The sequence below is a fragment of the Cryptomeria japonica genome, chromosome 4, assembly GCF_030272615.1.
Source record: "Cryptomeria japonica chromosome 4, Sugi_1.0, whole genome shotgun sequence".
NCBI lineage: Eukaryota > Viridiplantae > Streptophyta > Pinopsida > Cupressales > Cupressaceae > Cryptomeria > Cryptomeria japonica.
Window position 1 is genome coordinate 509,055,940 of NC_081408.1, and position 21,025 is coordinate 509,076,964.

General features: G+C 36.9%; 1 protein-coding gene across 1 annotated transcript; it reads left to right on the forward strand.

Annotated features, from left to right (window-relative positions):
* The first annotated feature begins 352 nt into the window (after positions 1–352).
* Positions 353–20,663, forward strand: LOC131053476 (sulfite reductase [ferredoxin], chloroplastic). Its single transcript, XM_057988098.2, is given in 9 exon segments — positions 353–759; positions 7,893–8,687; positions 9,050–9,346; positions 9,436–9,633; positions 17,526–17,660; positions 17,937–18,053; positions 19,580–19,738; positions 19,964–20,023; positions 20,026–20,663. Coding segments are annotated over 9 exon segments (2,118 nt in total). The 5' UTR covers positions 353–594; the 3' UTR covers positions 20,218–20,663.
* The last annotated feature ends 362 nt before the right edge of the window (positions 20,664–21,025 follow it).

Genomic DNA, 21,025 nt, shown 5'->3' on the forward strand with positions numbered 1-21,025 from the left:
TGAAATTGTCTACCATATATCCCATCATAAAGAAGAAACAATTTCTTAAATATATTTATTTGAAAAATAGTCAGAAAAATTAGTTATGAATTGTCCATCTTAAATCATAAATTTAATATGTGATTAACTATATTTATTTAAAAATACTAAGAGAAATCAGTTTGGAATTGTCTATCTTATGTCATAAATTTAACAATTCTGAGTATCTTTAAATAAATATATTTAATTCAAAGGGGTCCAAAACATAAGAGAAAACGACACGTGTCTGCGACTGCACCAGTCCAACTATCTTTGTAGGGTAAAGATAACAATTTTATAATTGGGGCAGGACAGGCAAGGAATATTTGAGCTTTGACCCTTGAAGGGCATCTCGGGAAAAATCCGGACCACGTTCGATGAACCTTTCCACACGACCCGCCATTACCACACGCACTTGGCCGTCATCTTCAATCTTAAAAAGTTATAAATTCTCAAAATCCATCATTTTCGCCATTGTAATCCCTTTCCCCTAGTGCCCATCTCATATCAAACATTCAGCAATTAGTCAACATAAAAAAAATCCCTGGCAAGGATTGCAGAGGAACAGAACTGAAAATGGAGGTCGCAGCCAGGGGTAATACCAGCACCGGGCAAGTGACGCAGAACAGGTGCTCTGAAATCCGTTTCCTGAATTCTCGAGGGCTGAGAGCTCCTCTGAGCGGTCGGTTGCATGGAAGCAAGATTTCTTACAGAAATCTGGTCGTGAGGGCTGTTTCTTCTGTAAGTTCACTTAATAAGCTAATGTTAAAATGTTTTGTTAAGTTTTGAGTGTAACATTAATTTCCTTAGTCCCCATTTGCTTGGATTGTTTTAAAAAAGTAATAATTTAACTTTAAGGAGTTAGCGGATTTTCTATTAGAAATTCTCATTTGCTTGTTTACTCTTCTCCCTCAATAATGGGAAGATCAGGTTTCGTTAATCTTCAGAGCCATGTAGAGAATCGTTAGCTCTTAGTTTCTGATTGGGTTTTAATGCAAATTGGGTGTGGGCAGTTGAATAATATTATTATTTCTTGGGAGCTATTCTATAATGGCAGTAAGGGGCGAAGTGTAATGGGTGAGTATGTTAACAGAAATTTTTGAACAATTTTTTATATCTTTTATCATAAGTTTGAGAGTCATTTATACATGAAAATAATATTTAAAAGCAAACATAATCTTTTCAGAATTAGCAGCAATTAATGTCTCCATATTTATAATAAATAATTAAATTAGTCCCAAAGTAAAAATAAATTAAATAAATTACTCCCAACATAAAATAAAATAGCTTCAAATTGATATGATTCCATTTTTCAGATAGATGCTAGTAGATAGATATTATTGGAGAAGGATATCTGTGGCAAAGAAAATGCCACATTATCTGGTTTAGGGTTTTAATGGGCGGTTTTTTAGTAATTTAGGCATGAAAAAGGATCGGCATTGGGTTTTATGTTTTAGAATTAACATAAGCGTAGGTGCTTTTATTGGCTAAGCTGCAATACCTGCACTAGACAGTAGCTACTTTTATGACATATCTCCAATATTAGTCTACTAAAATATAAGAAAGATTCACATGACCTTTAAAGATGTATGTATAGATAGATCCCAATTTCAGCACATTTAGTCAAACATACTTGAATGCAATATAGATAGATCCCACCGACCCTTGGACACCGTAGCCTCCAAAGTACATCTTTTTTCTTTGGTCTGTTTACAAGATCGCTGAATCTAGGTTCAGTACTTGAAGAAGGTGCCACGTTTGCTGCCCAAGAGTGTCTTTAGCACCAATTCGGGTTCTTTGCCATCAATTTTGGAGTCATGACGTGATCACCTGTGAGATTGGCGTACACTTAAATTTTGCCTTCTAGAGCTTGAGTGTTAGGAACATTTCATTCTTGGATATCTTGCCTAATATGATCTAGACTGTCATGGTTACACTAGTTTACTAAACATACTTGAAAGCATCATAGATAGATCCAAGAGAACCTTTGACACTAAGGCTTCTTCTCTATGCCTATTTTTTTGAGTCTGTTTATAAGATTGTTGAAATCTTGGTTCAGTTCTTGAAGATGCTACCTTGCCTGCCGAATGGTGCCTTTAGCACACATTTGGGTTTTTTGCCGCCAACTTAAATGGAGTCATATCAAGATCTCTCATGAGAGAAGTGTAAGCTTAAAATTTGTCTTCTAGAGCGTGAGCGCGAGGAACATTTCATTCTAAGATGTCCGACCTCCTATGATTTAGACAAGAATGGCTGCACTAATTTACTGAACATGGTTGAAACTTGAAAGCAACATAGATAGATCCAAGAGACCCTTTGACACCAAACCTTCTCCTCTATACCTTTATTTTTTCATTTTATTTCTGTTTACAAGAGTGTTGAGTCTTAGGTTCAAATACTTAAAAAAATGCAACTTTACTGCCCAGGAGTGCCTTCAGCACAAATTTGGGTTCTCTGCTATGTTACTGGGTTCAGCAGGAACACTGTATGAATTGGGTAAATATGGTTTTGGCTTGGGTACAGGGTTAGGAGAGGGGTCAAGTCACTTGGGATCCATCTCAGGCATTCTCTGTGGATTTCATGTGATTCTATTGTGATTTCCTGTAGCTCAGTTTCATGAATAATTTCTGTCATTAATGATTTATATTTTCTGTAGCTTAATTTTCTGTGTGACGTCCGTGTGATTCTGTTCACGAATTTCTGGATTAACCTTAAAAGATAATATGTTTGAACAAGTTTGATCTCGAATATATATAGTTTGTTCAAATTATTATTTGTTTGAATAAGTTTTATCCCAAATATATGTTATATAAATATTAATTTGACCTTAAAAAAATATGTAAGTTTTGACCTTAAGTGATTATATATTAATTTATAGTCTACCAAATATATCAATAAATATGAATGATTTTCTGTCTAACTGGGTAAAGAATAGAATATAATAGAAGAATTTTAATTTCTAGGAGGCCAAAGATAGTCTATGGGACAGCAGACCCTATCTTCTAGCTTTCAGATTTGCAGAGCAATTTCTAACAAGCTTGATGACAAGCTTCCCAATTTGCCAACCTTAATCTCTTTGAACAAATATTGCAGCGAAGTAGCGCTTAAAGTGTCTGCCATCAATTTAGACGAAGTCATAAAATAATCTCCCATGAGATTAGTGTATCCTTAAACTTTGTCTTCTAGGGCTTGAGTGCAAGGAACATTTCATTATAAGATGCCCTTACTTCTATTGTCTAGAGAACCATGGCTACACTCATTTACAAAACCTGCTCGAAGGCAACATAGATAGATCCAAGAGGCTCTTCAACACCAAAGTTTCTCCTCTGTCTTTTTTTGTCTGTTTTCAAGATTATTGAATCTAGGTTCAGTATTGGAAGAATATGCCCGCCTTGCTGCTCAAGAGTGCCTTCAGCACAAGTTTTGGTTCTCTGCTAAGTTACCGTTCCTGGTACTAGTTCAGGTTCGGGTTCAAGGGTTTGGTTTGTGTAATGTCCCCTTTTAGTATTACCTTATATTTTGCCCTAAATTTTTCAAATCCAATGATACGGGAACATAATATAGTTAGAGATATGTCCTTTTCCCCAAAGAATACAAAGCAAGATAGGTCCTGGTTGTGACCCTACAATCATGTTAGACGATTATTGTAAGATACAATACATAATATCAATCATTACTACTAGTGTTAGATATTCATAATCATCTAAATCATGTAATAGGTATAATTTATCATGTAGATTCAACCATAACGGTCCAAATAAGGGAACATGATAGGGTGCCCAAAGTGACTCTCTACCCTCTTGGTCTCATTTGGCCTTCCGCCATCCATCCTTCATGAGGTGGTGTACCTAATGAGGACACTTGTATCTGCTTTCCAAAAAATTGACCAAATTTGTTGCGTGGGTGTTGGTCCTTGCAAAATTCACTACGGGTATGCCTGGGTTTGTCCTGAATGGACTTGCAAACAATTTGCAAGAGCTTGGGCCACTCCCATGGCAGACCATGTTTGCACTCGTATTGGTCCTTGTAAAATTCACTACGGGTATGCCTAGGTTTGTCCTGGATGGACTTGCATACAGTCTGTAAGAGCTTGGGCAGCTCCCATGACAGACTGAGTTTGCACTCGTATCTTGGGCCAGATTGGACCTGAACCGTGGAGCTTTTCCTAGCGATTTGGTAACATAGGTTCTCGATCATCATTTCGAATGGAGTCATATTAGATTAGCATACGCTTAAACTTCCTCTTCTAGAGCTTGATTATGAGGAACATTACATCTTAGATGTGCAGCCTACTATGACCTAGACAGTCATGGGCTGCACTAGTTCACATTACATACTTCAAGGCAAGATAGATAGATCCAAGAGATCCTTTGACACTATAGCTTCTTGTCTAAATTAATTTTTTTGTATTGTTGAATCTAGGTTCAGTACCTGAAAAATATGCTACCTTGCTGTCCATGAGTGCCCGTAGCACAAATTTTGGTTCTCTGCCACCAAGACACAGCCATATCATGCTTTCCCATGAGATTAGTCTACACTTAAAGTTTGTATTCCAGAGCTTGAGTTTGATGAACATTTCATTTTAAGATGTCCTGCATACCATTATCTAGACAGTCATGGCCGCTTTAATAATTTACAAAGCATTTTTGAATGCAACATAGATAGATCCAAGAGACCCTTTGACACCAAAGCAAGCTTCTCCTCTACATCTATTTTTTTGACCGTCTACAAGATTTATGAAGATGCTACTTTGCTGGCCAGAGTCTTGAGCACAAATTATGGTTCCTCACTTGTTTTGCCATCAACTTAGATGCAGTCACAGGATGATCTCCCATGAGATTAGTTTACGCTTTAACTTTGTCTAGAGTTTGAGTGTGAGAAACATTTCATTTTAAGACTGTACAAGATTTTTGAAGATGCTACCTTGCTGCCCAAGAGTGTCTTCAGCACCAATTTTTGGTTCTTCACTTTGCTGCCATCAACTTAGATGCAGTCACAGGATGATCTCCCATGAGATTGGTGCATGCTTTAACTTTGTCTTTTAGAGTTTGAGTGTGAGAGGGATCAGTGCCTCTTTAGAGGTCTCATGGGTTCTTCAAGATGGCCTGCATTCAGTAAGAGGGTTAGAGGTGTCTGTCTTTGTTTATATAGTAGTTGGCTTCAACTTAGACAGAAAATACTCAGTTTGAGAACATCCCTTATTGGTAGTTTGAAAAAGTTGGTAGTTTGATACGCAGGAAACCAGGTAACCTAATGGCATGATCAAGATCAGTCTGACAGTGTTTTTTAATTTTAGAGCTATTTTGTGACATTAATTTCTTTTGTTTCTGTTTCAGTTTTATATCAGTCGACTGGAGATGCTTCAGACACTCACATTGCTATATACTCTCTGGATAGGTACACTTTCTTCAATGCCATCAGCAGACATTGATATCCAAATTACTTTTAAATTAAATTAAAATATTATGGCTGCATTTACTAAAGATTGTGTGTACTCACATATGCCACTGGATGGCACTGAGTAAGGGCACTATGTATCTGATTTATATCCTGTTGAGGGTCATGAATGTATTGATTAAGGGCACTGGCAACTGACCTAAATAAATAATGGCAGTCGTTCCCGGGTTCAGATATACAGAGCTGTCAAATAGCTTAGCCCCCGGATGATCCTGGTCCTCCTGGATGATTTGGGTTCTATTGATTCAGGGGTAGGTAACCAATTTACATGTTTGGGAGTTAGGATAAGGTTTACATGTATTATATTTTATATTGCTGAGTGCTGGAGCTTTTCTTGCAGTTTAGTCTTCTGAATAGTAATGGCCACATTTAGTATATTGCTAACTGGTTTAGCTAAATAGAGAGTTGTGTCTCAACAGTTTAGTCCCCTGCATGATTGTGGTTATATTGATTAAGGGGTTGTCAATTGACATACATTTATGGAAGTGTTTGTCCTAAGATTCACATATTGTTAAATGCTGGTGAATTTATTAAAGTTTAGTCTCCTGAGTAGTTGTATCCATGTTCAGTTTGGGCAAGTGGAAGATGGCAACTGACCAAAATATATGATGGCAGTTATGCCCAGGTTCATATATACAGAGCTGTTTAGCTAAACAGCTTAGCCCCTGCATTGTCCTGGCACTCCTGGTGTATTTCATGTAGTTTAGTTTTCTGAATAAACGTGGCTACATTTAGTATATAGCTAAATGGTTTAGCTAAATAGAGAGTTGTATCTCAACAGTTTAGTCCCCTGGATGATTGTGGTTCTAGCTGACATACATTTATGGAAGTGTTTGTGCCAAGATTCATATAGTGTTGAATTCTATTGCACTTATTACTTATAATAGTATTACAGTCTAGACTCCTGAATAATTGTAGCTATGTTCAGTATGGCCAGTGCAAAATGACTCAATCTTGTAAATAGTTTACCAAAACCACGCACAGTCAAGTGCTTTGCTTTGTGATTGAGTCATCCTAACTTGTCTTCATATTGGTGTATATTATCTTCCAGAGAGTGCCAGATTTGGAAATCGATCTGCCAATATGAGAGGATTATCTATGCCAGTGAAATTGGGTATTCTGTCAAAGTCAGTTTCTTTTTCAGAATAGCTGGCTTTACATAATATGACTCATAGCCTTTGAGACCAGGCTGTCTGGACTCTGGATGAAGGTTTAGTTAAACTAGTTTGGTGAAGTGCTATCCATGAAACTGTGTATGGTGACATTCTGTCATTATGATAATTGTCAGCCCTTTCTTGCTATGCTAGCTCTCAGTTAAGATTTCTGATATAGTTGACACTGAACAGTGAATGGTATGTGCCTAAGAGTGCACTTTTATATGCATTGGCTAGATCCAGTCCATCAATTTAAGCTGTATGCATATTCAAAAGTAAATAATATGCACAACATACTTGGGCCATTGCATTCATTCTAATATGCAAACTGCTACATGCTGGCTAATTTGCTCCATAATGGTCATGAGAGGAAGCTTCCAGGTTCAAAATATTGGTTGCAAGACTTGAATATTTTATGTCCTAAGTGAAAGTGTGTGGTAATGTTATAATGTCATGCTTATTATGTTTACAGTATATGATACACGAGCATTTGGTTGAGGCAAGTCTTGCAGCAGCTGTGCTTTTGAATGTTTGCTTTGAGCTTTTGTTAAGGTCACATTGTTTTGAGCCATTTTAGCATGAGTTCTCACAAGTCACAACTATTGACAGACATCCTCTTAATGCTCATTCCTATGTTACATTTACATCTGGGTAGGGGGGTTTGATTAATAAGCGTGACAAATATGTCATTTTTAAATGAGAGTTAGTCTGAAGAGCATTGGGAAAGGGAGAATGGCCAGAAGGGCTGGAGAACGGTGCCCAAAGAGAAATTCTTGAAGGGTACCAGTGGGGTTTGAGTGGTATGAAGGGAATTCCTGAAACAATACAGACCATCAACCTGGCAGCAAAGGCATTGGAAGTCAAATCTGCTTGCAAAATATGTCACAGTGAGGCTTACATGGGTCTATGGCAGGTACATCAATCACATTGTTGTTATGTACATAATTTGCTTTTGCATGATTATGTATGTTGCAAATGGAAATTAGTTATGCAATTCAAAGCTTTATGTGATTAGCCTTTTAGGCATGATCATTTCTTTATGGACACCATAGAGTAGATGCAAATATTAGAATATGGTGCTTATTTGTGGAAGAATTTTTTAAATATTTATTCACTCATTAGGTTTAAGGTTAAATCTAAGCAGTCAAGGGTGTTCCATGTATAGTGCATGCAAATTATTAGATACTGATAATTGGATCATTTTCTAAGTTGTTGTTCCATTTTTCTCTGTTCTAACTTTTTAAATTTTATATTGCTATGTAGCCGGCCAAGCCACCTGCAACACCTCAGACCAAGCGCAGCAAGGTTGAGATCATCAAGGAAAAAAGTAATTATTTACGATATCCTTTGAATGAAGAATTACAGACAGAAGCTTCAAATATCAGTGAGGATGCAACACAGCTCATAAAGTTCCATGGAAGCTATCAACAAGATAACCGAGATGAGCGTTTTAAAGGTGGAGGAAAATCTTATCAGTTCATGCTTAGAACAAAAAATCCAGCGGGGAAAGTTTCAAATAAGCTGTATTTGGTAATGGATGAGCTTGCGGATGAGTTTGGGATTGGTACACTTCGCCTCACCACAAGGCAAACGTTTCAACTCCATGGTGTGCTTAAGAAGAATTTGAAGACAGTTATGAGCACAATCATTAAAAGCATGGGTTCCACACTTGGAGCATGTGGTGACTTGAACAGAAATGTTTTGGCCCCTGCAGCACCATATCTGGATAGAAAAGACTATTTATTTGCCCAAGAAACTGCAGATAAAGTTGCTGCTCTTTTGGCTCCTCAGTCAGGATCTTATTATGATTTATGGGTAGATGGAGAGAAAATAATGTCAGCAGATCCTCCTGATGTTGTAGAGGCACGCAATGATAATTCCCATGGAACAAATTTTGAGAATTCACTCGAGCCAATTTATGGTACTCAGTTTCTGCCTCGAAAATTCAAGGTCGCAGTTACAGTACCCACTGATAACTCTGTTGACATTCTTACCAATGACGTTGGGCTTGTGGTTATTTCAAATGAACATGGGGAGCCTCAGGGCTTTGACATATTTGTGAGTCCTTGAAATCCTTTGAGCTTGCTATTTTATTGCATTCTATGTAGTGATGCATTACAAACTTTGTATTTCTATGAACATATTCATGCTTCTTGCAGAGCTCAGCATGGACTGCACTGGGTCCTTGTTGTCACCCATCTTCCTTCACCCAATAACAAATAAAAGATAATGGCTCTGATCAACGGCATACATAGTTTATACACAGAAATAAGAGAAATATATAGAGAACTTATTATCTGTTGCATGTGTGTGTCAACAGCATATATGCTTTATACACACATTAATCAACAATAACTGAAATCTCTTCTACAAATGTATAAAGAACTTAATCCCCTTTTACTGGTGTGTTGGCATTACAGGTTGGAGGAGGTATGGGAAGAACTCATCGGGTGGAGACCACATTTGCAAGATTGGGAGAACCTCTTGGTTATGTGCCTAAAGAAGATATTCTATATGCAGTGAAAGCCATTGTTGCCACACAACGAGATTATGGGAGGCGAGATGATAGAAAGTACAGTCGTATGAAATACTTAATAAATGAGTGGGGAATTGAGAAATTCCGGTCTGTTGTAGAGCAGTACTATGGAAAACCATTTGAGCCTTTCAAGGAGCTCCCAGAATGGGAGTTCAAGAGCTATCTAGGTTGGCATGAGCAGGTATGCATCATGTTTTGGCTTTAGTCATTGTTTGGATTTGTAGATTCTTTTTATGTTTAGGTAATTCTAAATTCTTATGTTCATGGCAGGGGGATGGCAATGTTTTTTATGGAGTGCACGTTGATAATGGCCGGATCAAAGGTGCTACCAAAAAAGCACTGCGAGAAATAATTGAGAAATACAACTTAAGTGTTCGTCTAACCCCAAACCAGAATATCATCTTGTGTGATATTCAACCTGCTTGGAAAACACATATTAATGTTGCACTTGCTCAGGCAGGCCTATTGGTATGTTTACTTTTTAAATTTGTGCCCTAGTTCAGTAATCAGATTTCTAACATTTAATTATTTGTTAACATTAAGTAAACCATAATCAAGTAAATCCAAGAATGAAAACAAGAGAGCAAGAGACAAACACAAATACCCTGGGAAAACCTCCAAGGAGGAAAAACCCAGCACTAAAGACCCACAGGTCAGATTATGTATTCAATCTTAATTGCCCCAATACAATACTTAGCTTGATTCTCCAGATCTGATCCCTTTTAGTATATCAGATCTGCCCTTCTAAATACACCAAGTCTGCACCAAAATGCCTTATATCCTCTTGAACAAGTTCGCACAATCCTCTTCTATATTTCGCACCTTTAGTTGCAGAGCTATTTCGCTGATTGCATGAGAGATGAAGTGATCAATTTAGTTTGCATTTTAACTTTATTTATATGAGCATTTAACCCATATACTCCAAGTCCGCCTTAATCATTTTGGCGCCAATTTGTTTATTGAGGCGTGGTGCATATTTAATGTGGCGTGGAGATATGGGGCCGGTCTTGTCTTGGGGGCACATTACCCCTTTAAGATAGGACCTAGTCCTATGTGGGTTTGGATGTTGCCTTAAGGCAATCCGAACCCATCTTACCTAGTTATAAACAACACTCCCTCTTAACTAGGGAAGAAGAGAATACATAATCTGAACCTTTAGAGTTCCATCTAGCACACAAGCACATAATAGATCTAGCACACAAGCATAGAATTACATCTTCCACCTAGCACACGAGCATAGGATGGTTCTAGCACACAAGCATAGAAAGTGTAATACACAAGTGGGTCTTTATATAATTACAATTTTCCATCTAGCACACAAGCATAGATTGGATACTTTTCATTCTTGCACACAAGCAAAGAATGATCAAAGCGCTGCAGATAGAGTCACTGAGATTGAAACTCCCTCTCAACTAGGGTTTCATTTTCCACAATACCAAGTCTGTCTCTGAAGTATTCGAACTTCACTCTGGATAAGGGTTTGGTAAGGATATCTGCAACCTGTTCATTTGTGCTAATGTACTTTAGTTGAATGGTGCCTCTTTGCACCATATCTTGAATGAAGTGATAGTGCGTTTCCACATGTTTGGACCGGTCATGGAACACATGATTTACTGACATCTTTATACAACTTTGATTATCACAATGAATGGTGGTAGGACCAATAGATTTACCAAATAATCTAACAAGGAGTTTGCGAAGCCACACTGCTTCTCTGGATGCAACAGATGCTGCAATGTACTCAGCTTCTGCAATGCTTAATGCTACCGAAGATTGCTTTCTACATGCCCAAGAGATTATTGCAGAGCCCAAATTGAAGTAGATACCCGAAGTACTTTTCCTGTCCTTGACACTTCCTACCCAATCTGAATCTGAATAGCCTTCCAAGAAGATTGAGGTATTAAGTGAATACTTCAGCCCATAACCAATAGTGCCACACAGGTATCTTAGAATGTGCTTGGCAGCAATCAGGTGAACAAGTTTAGGCAAGCTCATGAACTGATTGAGGGCATTCACAGCATAACAGATATCTGGCCTAGTATTGACTAGATACATCAAGGATCCAATCAACTGCCTATACTCAGATGGATCTGCAAAATCAGAGTTAGCTGCAGAAACACTCAACTTCTTTAAGTTAGATTCCATAGGAGTAGACATGGGTTTACAATCCATCATTCTAAATCTTTTCAGAATATCAATAGTATACTTTCCTTGACTTAGAAAAATTTCATTGGGTTTTTGCCATACTTCTAACCCTAGGAAGTAATGCATTAGTCCTAAATCCTTCATTTCAAATTCTGAGGCTAATTCTTTCTTACATCTTATGATTAATTTATTTTCACCAGTGAGAAATAAATCATCCACATACAAAACCAAAATAAGCATATCATCATTATAAATCTTCAAGTAAATGTTAGCATCAGCATCATTTTTACGAAATCCTAAGCTTAGTAAGTACTTATCAATTCTTTCATACCAAGCACGAGGAGCCTGTTTGAGCCCATATAAGGCTTTTTTCAACTTGCAAACATGAGAATCTCTTTTATGGATTACATAACCTTCTGGTTGCTCAATATAGACTTCTTCTTCAATGACACCATTGAGGAAGGCTGTCTTAACGTCCATTTTATGCAGCTCCCAACCTTTGGTTGCAACAATAGCTATTATAGATCTAATAGAAGTATATCTAGCAACAGAAGCAAAAGTTACTTCATAATCCATTCCTTCTTTTTGAGAAAAACCACGGGCTACAAATCTAGCTTTATATTTTTCAATACTACCATCAACATTATGCTTAATTTTAAACAACCATTTAGAAGAAACAACAAACTTACCTTTGGGTCTGGGTACAATGTCCCATACATCATTCTTGATGATAGACCCATACTCTTCATCCATGGCTGATTTCCAAGCATGATGGGACATAGCTTCTTCGACATTGTGAGGTTCAGACTCAATGATATTACACATCACAGAAATGTAGTTGGCGTGATTTTGGAGTCTCTTGCTATCTCTAAAGGTTCCTCTGGGAGCAGCAAACCCTTCAGCATCTTGAATTGTGTTTCTAACCCAAAGTGGTCTCTTCTTGCAGACCACAATATCCTTAGGTATATCAGTAGAGTCCATGGGTTCTGCTGGGTCATCCTGAACTTCCTGATCCGGAAGATCAGTGGACTCCTTTTGTATCTCAGGGTTAGCATCAACTTTTGAATCTTGATTTTCAATCACCATATCATTATTATTAGAGAATGAACCTTTAGATCTTTTGAAAGCAATATCTTCTTCAAAAGTTACATCTCTACTTACCTCAACATACCTTTGACTTGAAATGTAGATCCTGAAGGCTTTGGAAGGTTCACTGTATCCCACTAAGATGCCTTTCTTTCCAGAGGGATCCAACTTGGTTCGTTTTTCTTTAGGCTTATGAACAAACACCGGGCTTCGGAATATCCTTAGGTGGCTGATGTCAGGTTTGATTCCTGTAAAGGCTTCTTCAGGAGTTACATCCTTTAGAGCACGATGAGGACATCTATTCTGAATGTAAACTGCTGTTTTGGATGCTTCCGCCCATAGAAAAGGTTGCAGGTCTTGATCATGAATCATGGCTCTTGCAGCTTCAACAATGGTCCTGTTCTTTCTTTCAGCAACTCCATTTTGCTGAGGATTGTAGGGAACACAGAACTCCCTCTTAATTCTTGCTTTAATACAGAAATCATAGAAACTACCTGAAGTGTACTCGCCTCCATTGTCAGACCTTAAACATTTAATTCGATTTCCTGTAGTGCTTTCAACTAAGGCTTTGAATTCTTTAAATCTGTTTAGGACTTCTTCAGACTCTTTAGATTAAAGAAAGTAAATCCATGTTTTCCTAGAGGAATCATCTATGAAGATAACATAATAAAGGAAGCCGCTAGGAGATGCTACAAACATAAGACCACATAAATCTGAATGAATAAGTTCTAACTTTTATTTAGCCCTACTATCACTTTTATGAAAAGGGTTCTTTACATTCTTATCCATTGCACAACCTTTACAAGCATCATCATGAGATAAACTAAGTTTAGGCATACCTTTAACCATTTTACCGAGAGTGGGAAGAGCTTGAAAGTGTAGATGTCCAAGTCTTCTATGCCATAGCTCGCATGATTCAGGGGCCTCATGGATGGGAGCTTAAATTGGATTAGCTGCAAGCTTATATAAACTATCACATCTATTTCCAATAACACGAGCAATTTTGAAATTAGATTTCTTAGACCAAGCAAGTACTTTTCTTTCAGAAAATGCTATTTGCAAACCCTTATCTTCTAAGGCAGAAATGGAAATAAGATGTCTTTTAATACCAGGTACAAAAAGGATATCACAGAGTTGTAAGGAAATACTAGAATCTAGTTTTAAAGAGGTAGTACTAGAACCTTTTACCGAGTATCGAGCATCATCACCGATTACCACATGAAGGTTGGTATCCTTTTCAATCAGATCTGAAAGATGCTCACGAAAACCTGAGATGTGTCTGGAGGCACCACTGTCAATTATCCAAGTATCACTGTCCGTAGGAACGTTGCTTGATAGAGCAGAGATAAGAAGATAATCCTCACTTTGTTCAGCAACTTCATTTAAATTGACTTCCCTTTCCTTGGGATCATTCTGACAATCTCTGGCATAGTGACCATACTTATCACATCTGAAGCAACGAATGTGAGAGGAATCTCTTGACTTCTTCCTTGGATCATAGGAGGAGGATCTAAAATCTTTGCTTCTCCTTTCTTTCTTCCAATGTCCACCTTTCCTAGATTTAGCTAAGAGAACATGATTATCATCTTTGTGAGAGTTCTTGAGTTTTCCTCTTACCTCAATTCGAGATTCTTCTTCAATGCAATCAGATTGAAGACGCTCAAAGTTGGGACGATCAGCTCTTCCACCAATGCTACGAATGAATGGTTCCCATTCATCAGGTAGACCATTTAATGCAATCATAACAAGATCTTTATCCAAAATTTGGTAATCAAGAGTACTTAGCTTGTCCTTTAGTTCATTGATCTTCATGAAGTAGGCCATGATTGAGCCTTCTTCTTTCATTTTCATGTGAAGAAGCTACTGCCTTAGAGCAAGAGCCCTGCTGAGGTTGTTGACTTCATACATCCCTTCCAAGTGTTTGATCATTTCCCTGGCAGACGCAAATTTTGATATGACAGTGACAAGATGATTCTTGACAGATTCCATTATGATCTTCCTAGCCTTGAGGGAGTCTTTCTTGAACTACTTCAGCTCTTCAGCATCTTCAGGAGGGGACAGCCTTTCTTCTTCTCTGAATTTCAGCAGATCATTCTCTTCAAGGATTAATAGAATACGGACTTTCCAAGCAGCAAAATCAAGGGCTCCATCAAGTATATCTTCAGCCCTCAAACTTGACATTTTAATCTGAAAACAAACAGCAACTATATGCAACAAATGATTTACTAAAATCTGAAGTTAGTGACACCTTAACTCTGATACCATGTTAAATTTGTGCCCTAGTTCAGTAATCAGATTTCTAACATTTAATTATTTGTTAACATTAAGTAAACCATAATCAAGTAAATCCAAGAATGAAAACAAGAGAGCAAGAGACGAACACAAATACCCTGGGAAAACCTCCAAGGAGGAAAAACCCAGCACTAAAGACCCACAGGTCAGATTATGTATTCAATCTTAATTGCACCAATACAATACTTAGCTTGATTCTCCAGATTTGATCCCTTTTAGTATATCAGATCTGCCCTTCCTATTTACACCAAGTCTGCACCAAAATGCCTTATATCCTCTTGAACTAGTTCGCACAATCCTCTTCTATATTTCGCACCTTTAGTTGCAGAGCTATTTCGCTGATTGCATGAGAGATGAAGTGATCAATTTAGTTTGCATTTTAACTTTATTTATATGAGCATTTAACCCATATACTCCAAGTCGGCCTTAATCATTTTGGCACCAATTTGTTTATTGAGGCATGGTGCATATTTAATGTGGCGTGGAGATATGGGGCCGGTCTTGTCTTGGGGGCACATTACCCCTTTAAGATAGGACCCAGTCCTATGTGGGTTTGGATGTTGCCTTAAGGCAATCTGAACCCATCTTACCTAGTTATAAACAACAGTACTTTTGTATTTTTGTATATTTGTGCTTGCATTGGTGTGTTTGGGTGTGTTCGTCTTTCCTGTGGGGAGGGGAAAAGCAGGGTGGTGTTGAAGGGTGGACATAGAGATAATTAAGTTTGACTGTGAGAAAGCTATTCATAAGTCATGATAGGGTCATTATTCAGGTTGTTCAAATTGGCAATTTTTGTCACCGGCTGTCTCTTTGCATATATTACATATAGCAATTTTCAATTTTTTAGGTATAGGTTCATCTTATTGATTTTGCTGTTAAGAGTGATATTTTGACATTCTCTATCTGAAGCTCAGTTGAATAATTTGTTTAGGTCTTGAAGAGAGGATTTCATTTCTCGTAATTTGTTTAGTGCATGAAGATGAGGATATATTTGCGCGCCCCCTCCCCCCCAAAAGGTTATTAATTTTATCTTTGTGTTTCTTTGTTGCTCAATTCCATGTCCTTTAGCCTTTAAGTAAACCATGAATTTTGGCCTATCTGATATGTATCCAGATTGGAAAAGTATTTATAAGTGTCACAGTTTATAATGTTTTTGTTGAGCAGACCCAATGCGATCAGAATATCTTAAATGAGAGACTATATTTGTGTTACTGGATACTTTTCTTGCATTAATCAGGTGATTTTCCCTGGATCTGGATTGGGAATGGACCAGATATGGCTGGACATGAGCCTTATCCTCATCTAGATATGGCTCAGATGGTACTTGGGTATCCTCATCTAGATATGGCTCAGATGGTACTTGGGTATCCTCATGGGCCATATCCTTGTCTATATATGACTTAGGTAAAGTTAGAAGAAGTGGATATGGCCATTATAATATCCCATCCATTTAATCTAAAAAATTCAAAAACATAAAAGAATAACATAAGGAAAAACAATAATGTTTAGAAAAAGCACCTACGCTTGTAAATAAAGGCAGAGCACCTCTATTCAAATACCACTCAACGACTTTTGAGCTTATTTAGAGTGTTTTTCACAGTTTTGGGCCTAAGCATATTTTTCAACAGCTCAAACTCAAAGGGTTTGTGAACTGATTAGTGGATGTGGGGATTCTCTTTTTCTGAGTTAGTATATATGGGCTGCTAATTTGTTCCTTCATGTAATCGCCATTCGCTGAAAACTCCAGTATAGGGAAGCACACTATGTCTTTATCGGTATGCTCACATCTTCTGGTGACTATTAGATAATAAAGCCTTAACCTTATTCATTTATTTATATATCTTTTTTTGAATAGCATCCTGGATTCCATGCCATCTATCCTACCCTCGCATGGGCTGCTAGTTTCTTTCATCATGTATTAATAATAATCAGTCCCCAGAAAACTCTAGGATAGGGAAGCAGACCATGTCCCTATCCTTATGTTCGTATCTTCCAGTGACTATTTATGTATGATAAAGCTGTATCCGTAATCATTTAGCTGTGTATCTTGATTTGATTAGCATCCTGGTCCCTGTACCACTTATCCTAACCCCACATCTCCAGTTAACCAATAATAATAGAAATGCTTGCCTTCAAGTTTATAGTCAAATTAATGAATGATATTCTGAATGATTATGCTTTATGGTATTCTTTTTAAAACATTTATTCAAATTTAATATTTTATTTATTTATGTGCATGCCATATCCTATCCATTGTGCGTCCAAGGTTTTCAGAATGTTTGTTAGTATTAGATATGATACATGTATATGTATCTGTATACGTTTGTGTAACTTAAGTTAAACCTTTATAGTTTCCTGCATTGGGAAACATGATTGCTCTTAACAAATTTTGGGAAGAGTTATATGTTTTTTGCTGCTGGGATAAGAGAGGATTACGTAAAGATTGTGCTGTTAGAGAAGACAAAAGGAAGCAAAATGGGCTATGCACACAAATATCAAATCAATTATCTATCTAGGTGGTGATAACTTTCAACTGTAGAGGTTTTTGATAGATATGGTGGTTCTTCTATGATAGGAATTTGAAATTCATGAATTTTTGGTATCTTAATTTATGATGGGTGTATAAAATATTTTCTGCACCATTAAACAACTTACTGAGGATTTTGCTGTTGAAATGATATATATAGATAACTTTATGGTGTGTGTGTGTGTGCTTTGGTGTGGTGAGAATGAATGAAATGTTGGTGCCATTTTAAATTAATCTAATGAAACTACTCCTTATATTGTGCTTTATTATCCATTATTTTGTTTTAACATGTTGACTATTATATTTGTAGCATCCTGATTACCTCGATCCACTCAATATGACATCCATGGCATGCCCTGCTCTGCCTCTGTGTTCACTTGCAATAGCAGAGGCAGAGCGTGGAAGTCCTGATATTCTTAAGAGGATACGTGCTGTATTTGAAAAGGTAGATCCCCATTCCTGCATTGCTCCAGTTATGTTGTTTCTTTCCTGAATACTGTTTAGCCATGTTATATATTGAGATAAGTTATGTGCTTTGTATTCTGATTTTCTTCAACCTGCATATCAGAGAAAAATGCAAAATGAATTGCTTTTCAAATTTTATATATGTGTACTGTCTTCTCATTTGTTTTCTTTCTGTAAAGCATAGACAAAACTTCACGCTAATGTGAGCTAGCTTTCACATCATTGCCCAAAGAACTTATGCAGCGAGTCTTAACAGGTTGGACTAAAATATGAAGATTCAGTTGTGATAAGGTTCACTGGATGTCCAAATGGTTGTGCAAGGCCATACATGGCTGAGTTGGGGTTTGTGGGAGATGGGCCAAATAGTTATCAGGTATTATAATCTGTGCTGTATTACTTAATATGCTTTTCCACAATTTTTTAAATCATATGGGATGGAGTTTACATGCTGAAATCAGTAATAGATCTATTTTGAAATTCGCACATCCAGTGTGAGATGAAATGCATAATCAATAGAAATATAAGAAAATGAACACATGGATCAGTACAGTTATGATCAAGACAAATTCTATCTTTATATGCCATTTTAAGTTAAAGTAGAGATAATGAACAGATATCTCAGACAATTTTGAATGTCTACTCAGAGCTGAGAATGACACCCCAGTTCTGTCCTTTTCATAGGAGACCTGCGTCACTGTACTTCTCTTTCCACCATGTCCTTTGCTCAATAGATCAAACACTCAGTCAACTGGGCTCTCATTACCACTTGTTTGACACATTCCTCACCAGTCAAAATCTGAAGTCAATCAAGCGCTCTCAACTTCTGATGTTGAACAAGTGATTCACAGCGGGTACACCTTGGCCTACCTAAAGATCAAGAGCCTAAAGGCCCTTCTGCACAGCTATTGATGAATGAATTTAGAAGCAAACATGTGCTTATGCTTATGTTGTGTATCGGCCATATCCAATATTTAAGAGTCAAGACGATGAAGTAGGTTGGAAATATTGTACAATGATTAAACCTACTATGTTTTACAGTTTTAGAGTTCAACCCATGAGGCTGTTCACAATCACATGCATTTTATTTAGTGTGATTCGTTATAGCTGTTCATGTTCTCTCAAAAGAAGCATAAAGTTCAAGGTTTTAAATCATCCAAATTTGATTTTCTTTGATACAGTTGATGTATCTGCGAAGTGTCAAGAACTAGCTCAGAGACTCAAAAAAGTCATATGTGCAGCATTTAAAAAGTTCAAAATTATATCTTATCCACTAGTTGGTTCAAGACACGATGTGAGATTTTTGTCAGGCTTGAAACCTACGAAAATGCGCTTTTGATAGTTATGTTTAGGTTTTTTTGAAAGCACAATGGAAAGGCTGTTGTGAACATTGAAATCAGTATTCTTGAAAAAGTTTTTAAGGATGTGACCAATTATCTTCTCCTAAAAGATGCCAAACTTACGCACCACATATAAACTATTTTTATGAACTTCTTTGCATATACATATTGCATCCTCTTTCTTTTTGCATGACTAGGAGGATTATTTTTTTGGTAGAAGTGTAGAATTGATTGTTAAATAATAAAAATATAATATGTATCTGTAAAAGGAAAATTCTCAGATTTCCAAGAATATTCTTATATGAATGGATGTATGGAAAATTAATCTTCATTTGAGTTCATTAGTCTTATTGCATGATGTGCACCTTTAACCTTTAGTATCACAAATGATAAAAAGGAAGCAAACACTAAATCTATCAGTGCTTCTATTTATCCAGGTAGTGAATTGTGTTTGAGATTTTTTGATATGAAGATGAGTAATTTATTTTTTGATGGTCATAGCAGCAGAGTGATTCTTTTGACAGGTATTAGAATGACAACTTGGAATTCTTTTTCGGGACAGGTTTGGCTTGGAGGTGCTTCTAACCAAACACGGCTAGCAAGAACCTTCATGAACAAGGTCAAAGTGCAAGAACTGGAAAAGGTTCTTGAGCCCCTATTTTATTCATGGAAGAGTGATCGTGAACAAGGAGAGTCTTTTGGTGACTTTTCAGAACGAATGGTCTGTCTCCTTTTCTTTGTCCGTGTTAAAGAAAATCAAGTTGTACTTGCAAGAGAAGAAATATGATATTGTAGCAGTACTGGGATCATTAGGAGTTCATGTCTTCAAGTTATTATTCAAGCAAATTGTGATTTGGAAAGTTTGAATCAAAGCTGTTTTTCGTATTGTCTTGTAATGTTCTCTCAAAAATAATTGAGCTCTCATTTGATCTGTTGGCATGTGTAGGGCTTTGACAAACTCCAAGATATAGTGAATAAGTGGGAAGGTATTAACAAAGTTTCTACAGAAGGAAGCATATGAAGCTATGGCAATATCTGTCAGAAGTTCGAAGTATGAATGCAAATAAGCTTGCAGCGGATAGTATGAAAACTATACTAGAGAAGATGAGGTTTAAGACAATGATGCAAAGCAGTGATTCCTTTTTTATATGGCGAGTGTGTTTTCATTTTTGGGCCTTTGGCCTATTGTACTCTGGGTAAGGTTTGTGATCTGAGTTAAATACAAATATCTCGATAGGATGGCACATTCTCCTTTGTGCTGCAGGATGAATAAAAATGCTTGAAGCTCACAGAAACTGCGTTTTCACTGTGAAAATCTTGATTTCATGCATTGCCAATTTGAGAAAATGACCTCAAAATGCAAGGTGTGATTTTGGCATGTTGTGTACCATGATCAACATGACCTTTTGTTGGAGTTGGGGGTATGTACGAGCAGTTTAGTGTCCTGTCTTCTGGTTAGCTATTTTGGGTAGATTATTTGCTTCATAGGATTTTTAATTCATTTGTCAGCAATTGCTGACATAGCCTGCTTTGCAACTTAAAATTACAAAATCTTGGAGCTGCATTTTTCTGTTACAGGAGATCGGAACATATTTATAATGGGAGAGTTTTGAACTAATTATCAAACTTGTTCCACTATTCTTATACTTTTTCATAGGCATCTTGAGCATGGTGTGGGTTTTCTTTCTCAGCTATAGAACTGCATGGAAGAGCAAAACGACAAAGTTTTGATGTTTATAGAATTTAATGCAATTTATTTTTGAAATAATTGTTTTGTTTTATGTAGCAGACGTGCTGAATGCATGCTCATATTACAAAAGAGAAAGAAATATAAACATTTTTCATCATATCATGGTTCAATTTAAAATCACTTTGCAGGATATTGTTATATAAGAGCTGTCAAAATAATCTATATCTGCCCTCTGAAGTGTACTAAGGAATTTGCCCCGACGGGTCTCTAACATATATGTCAAGATGTTTGGATGTCTGCATGAAATTCAGCACTAAA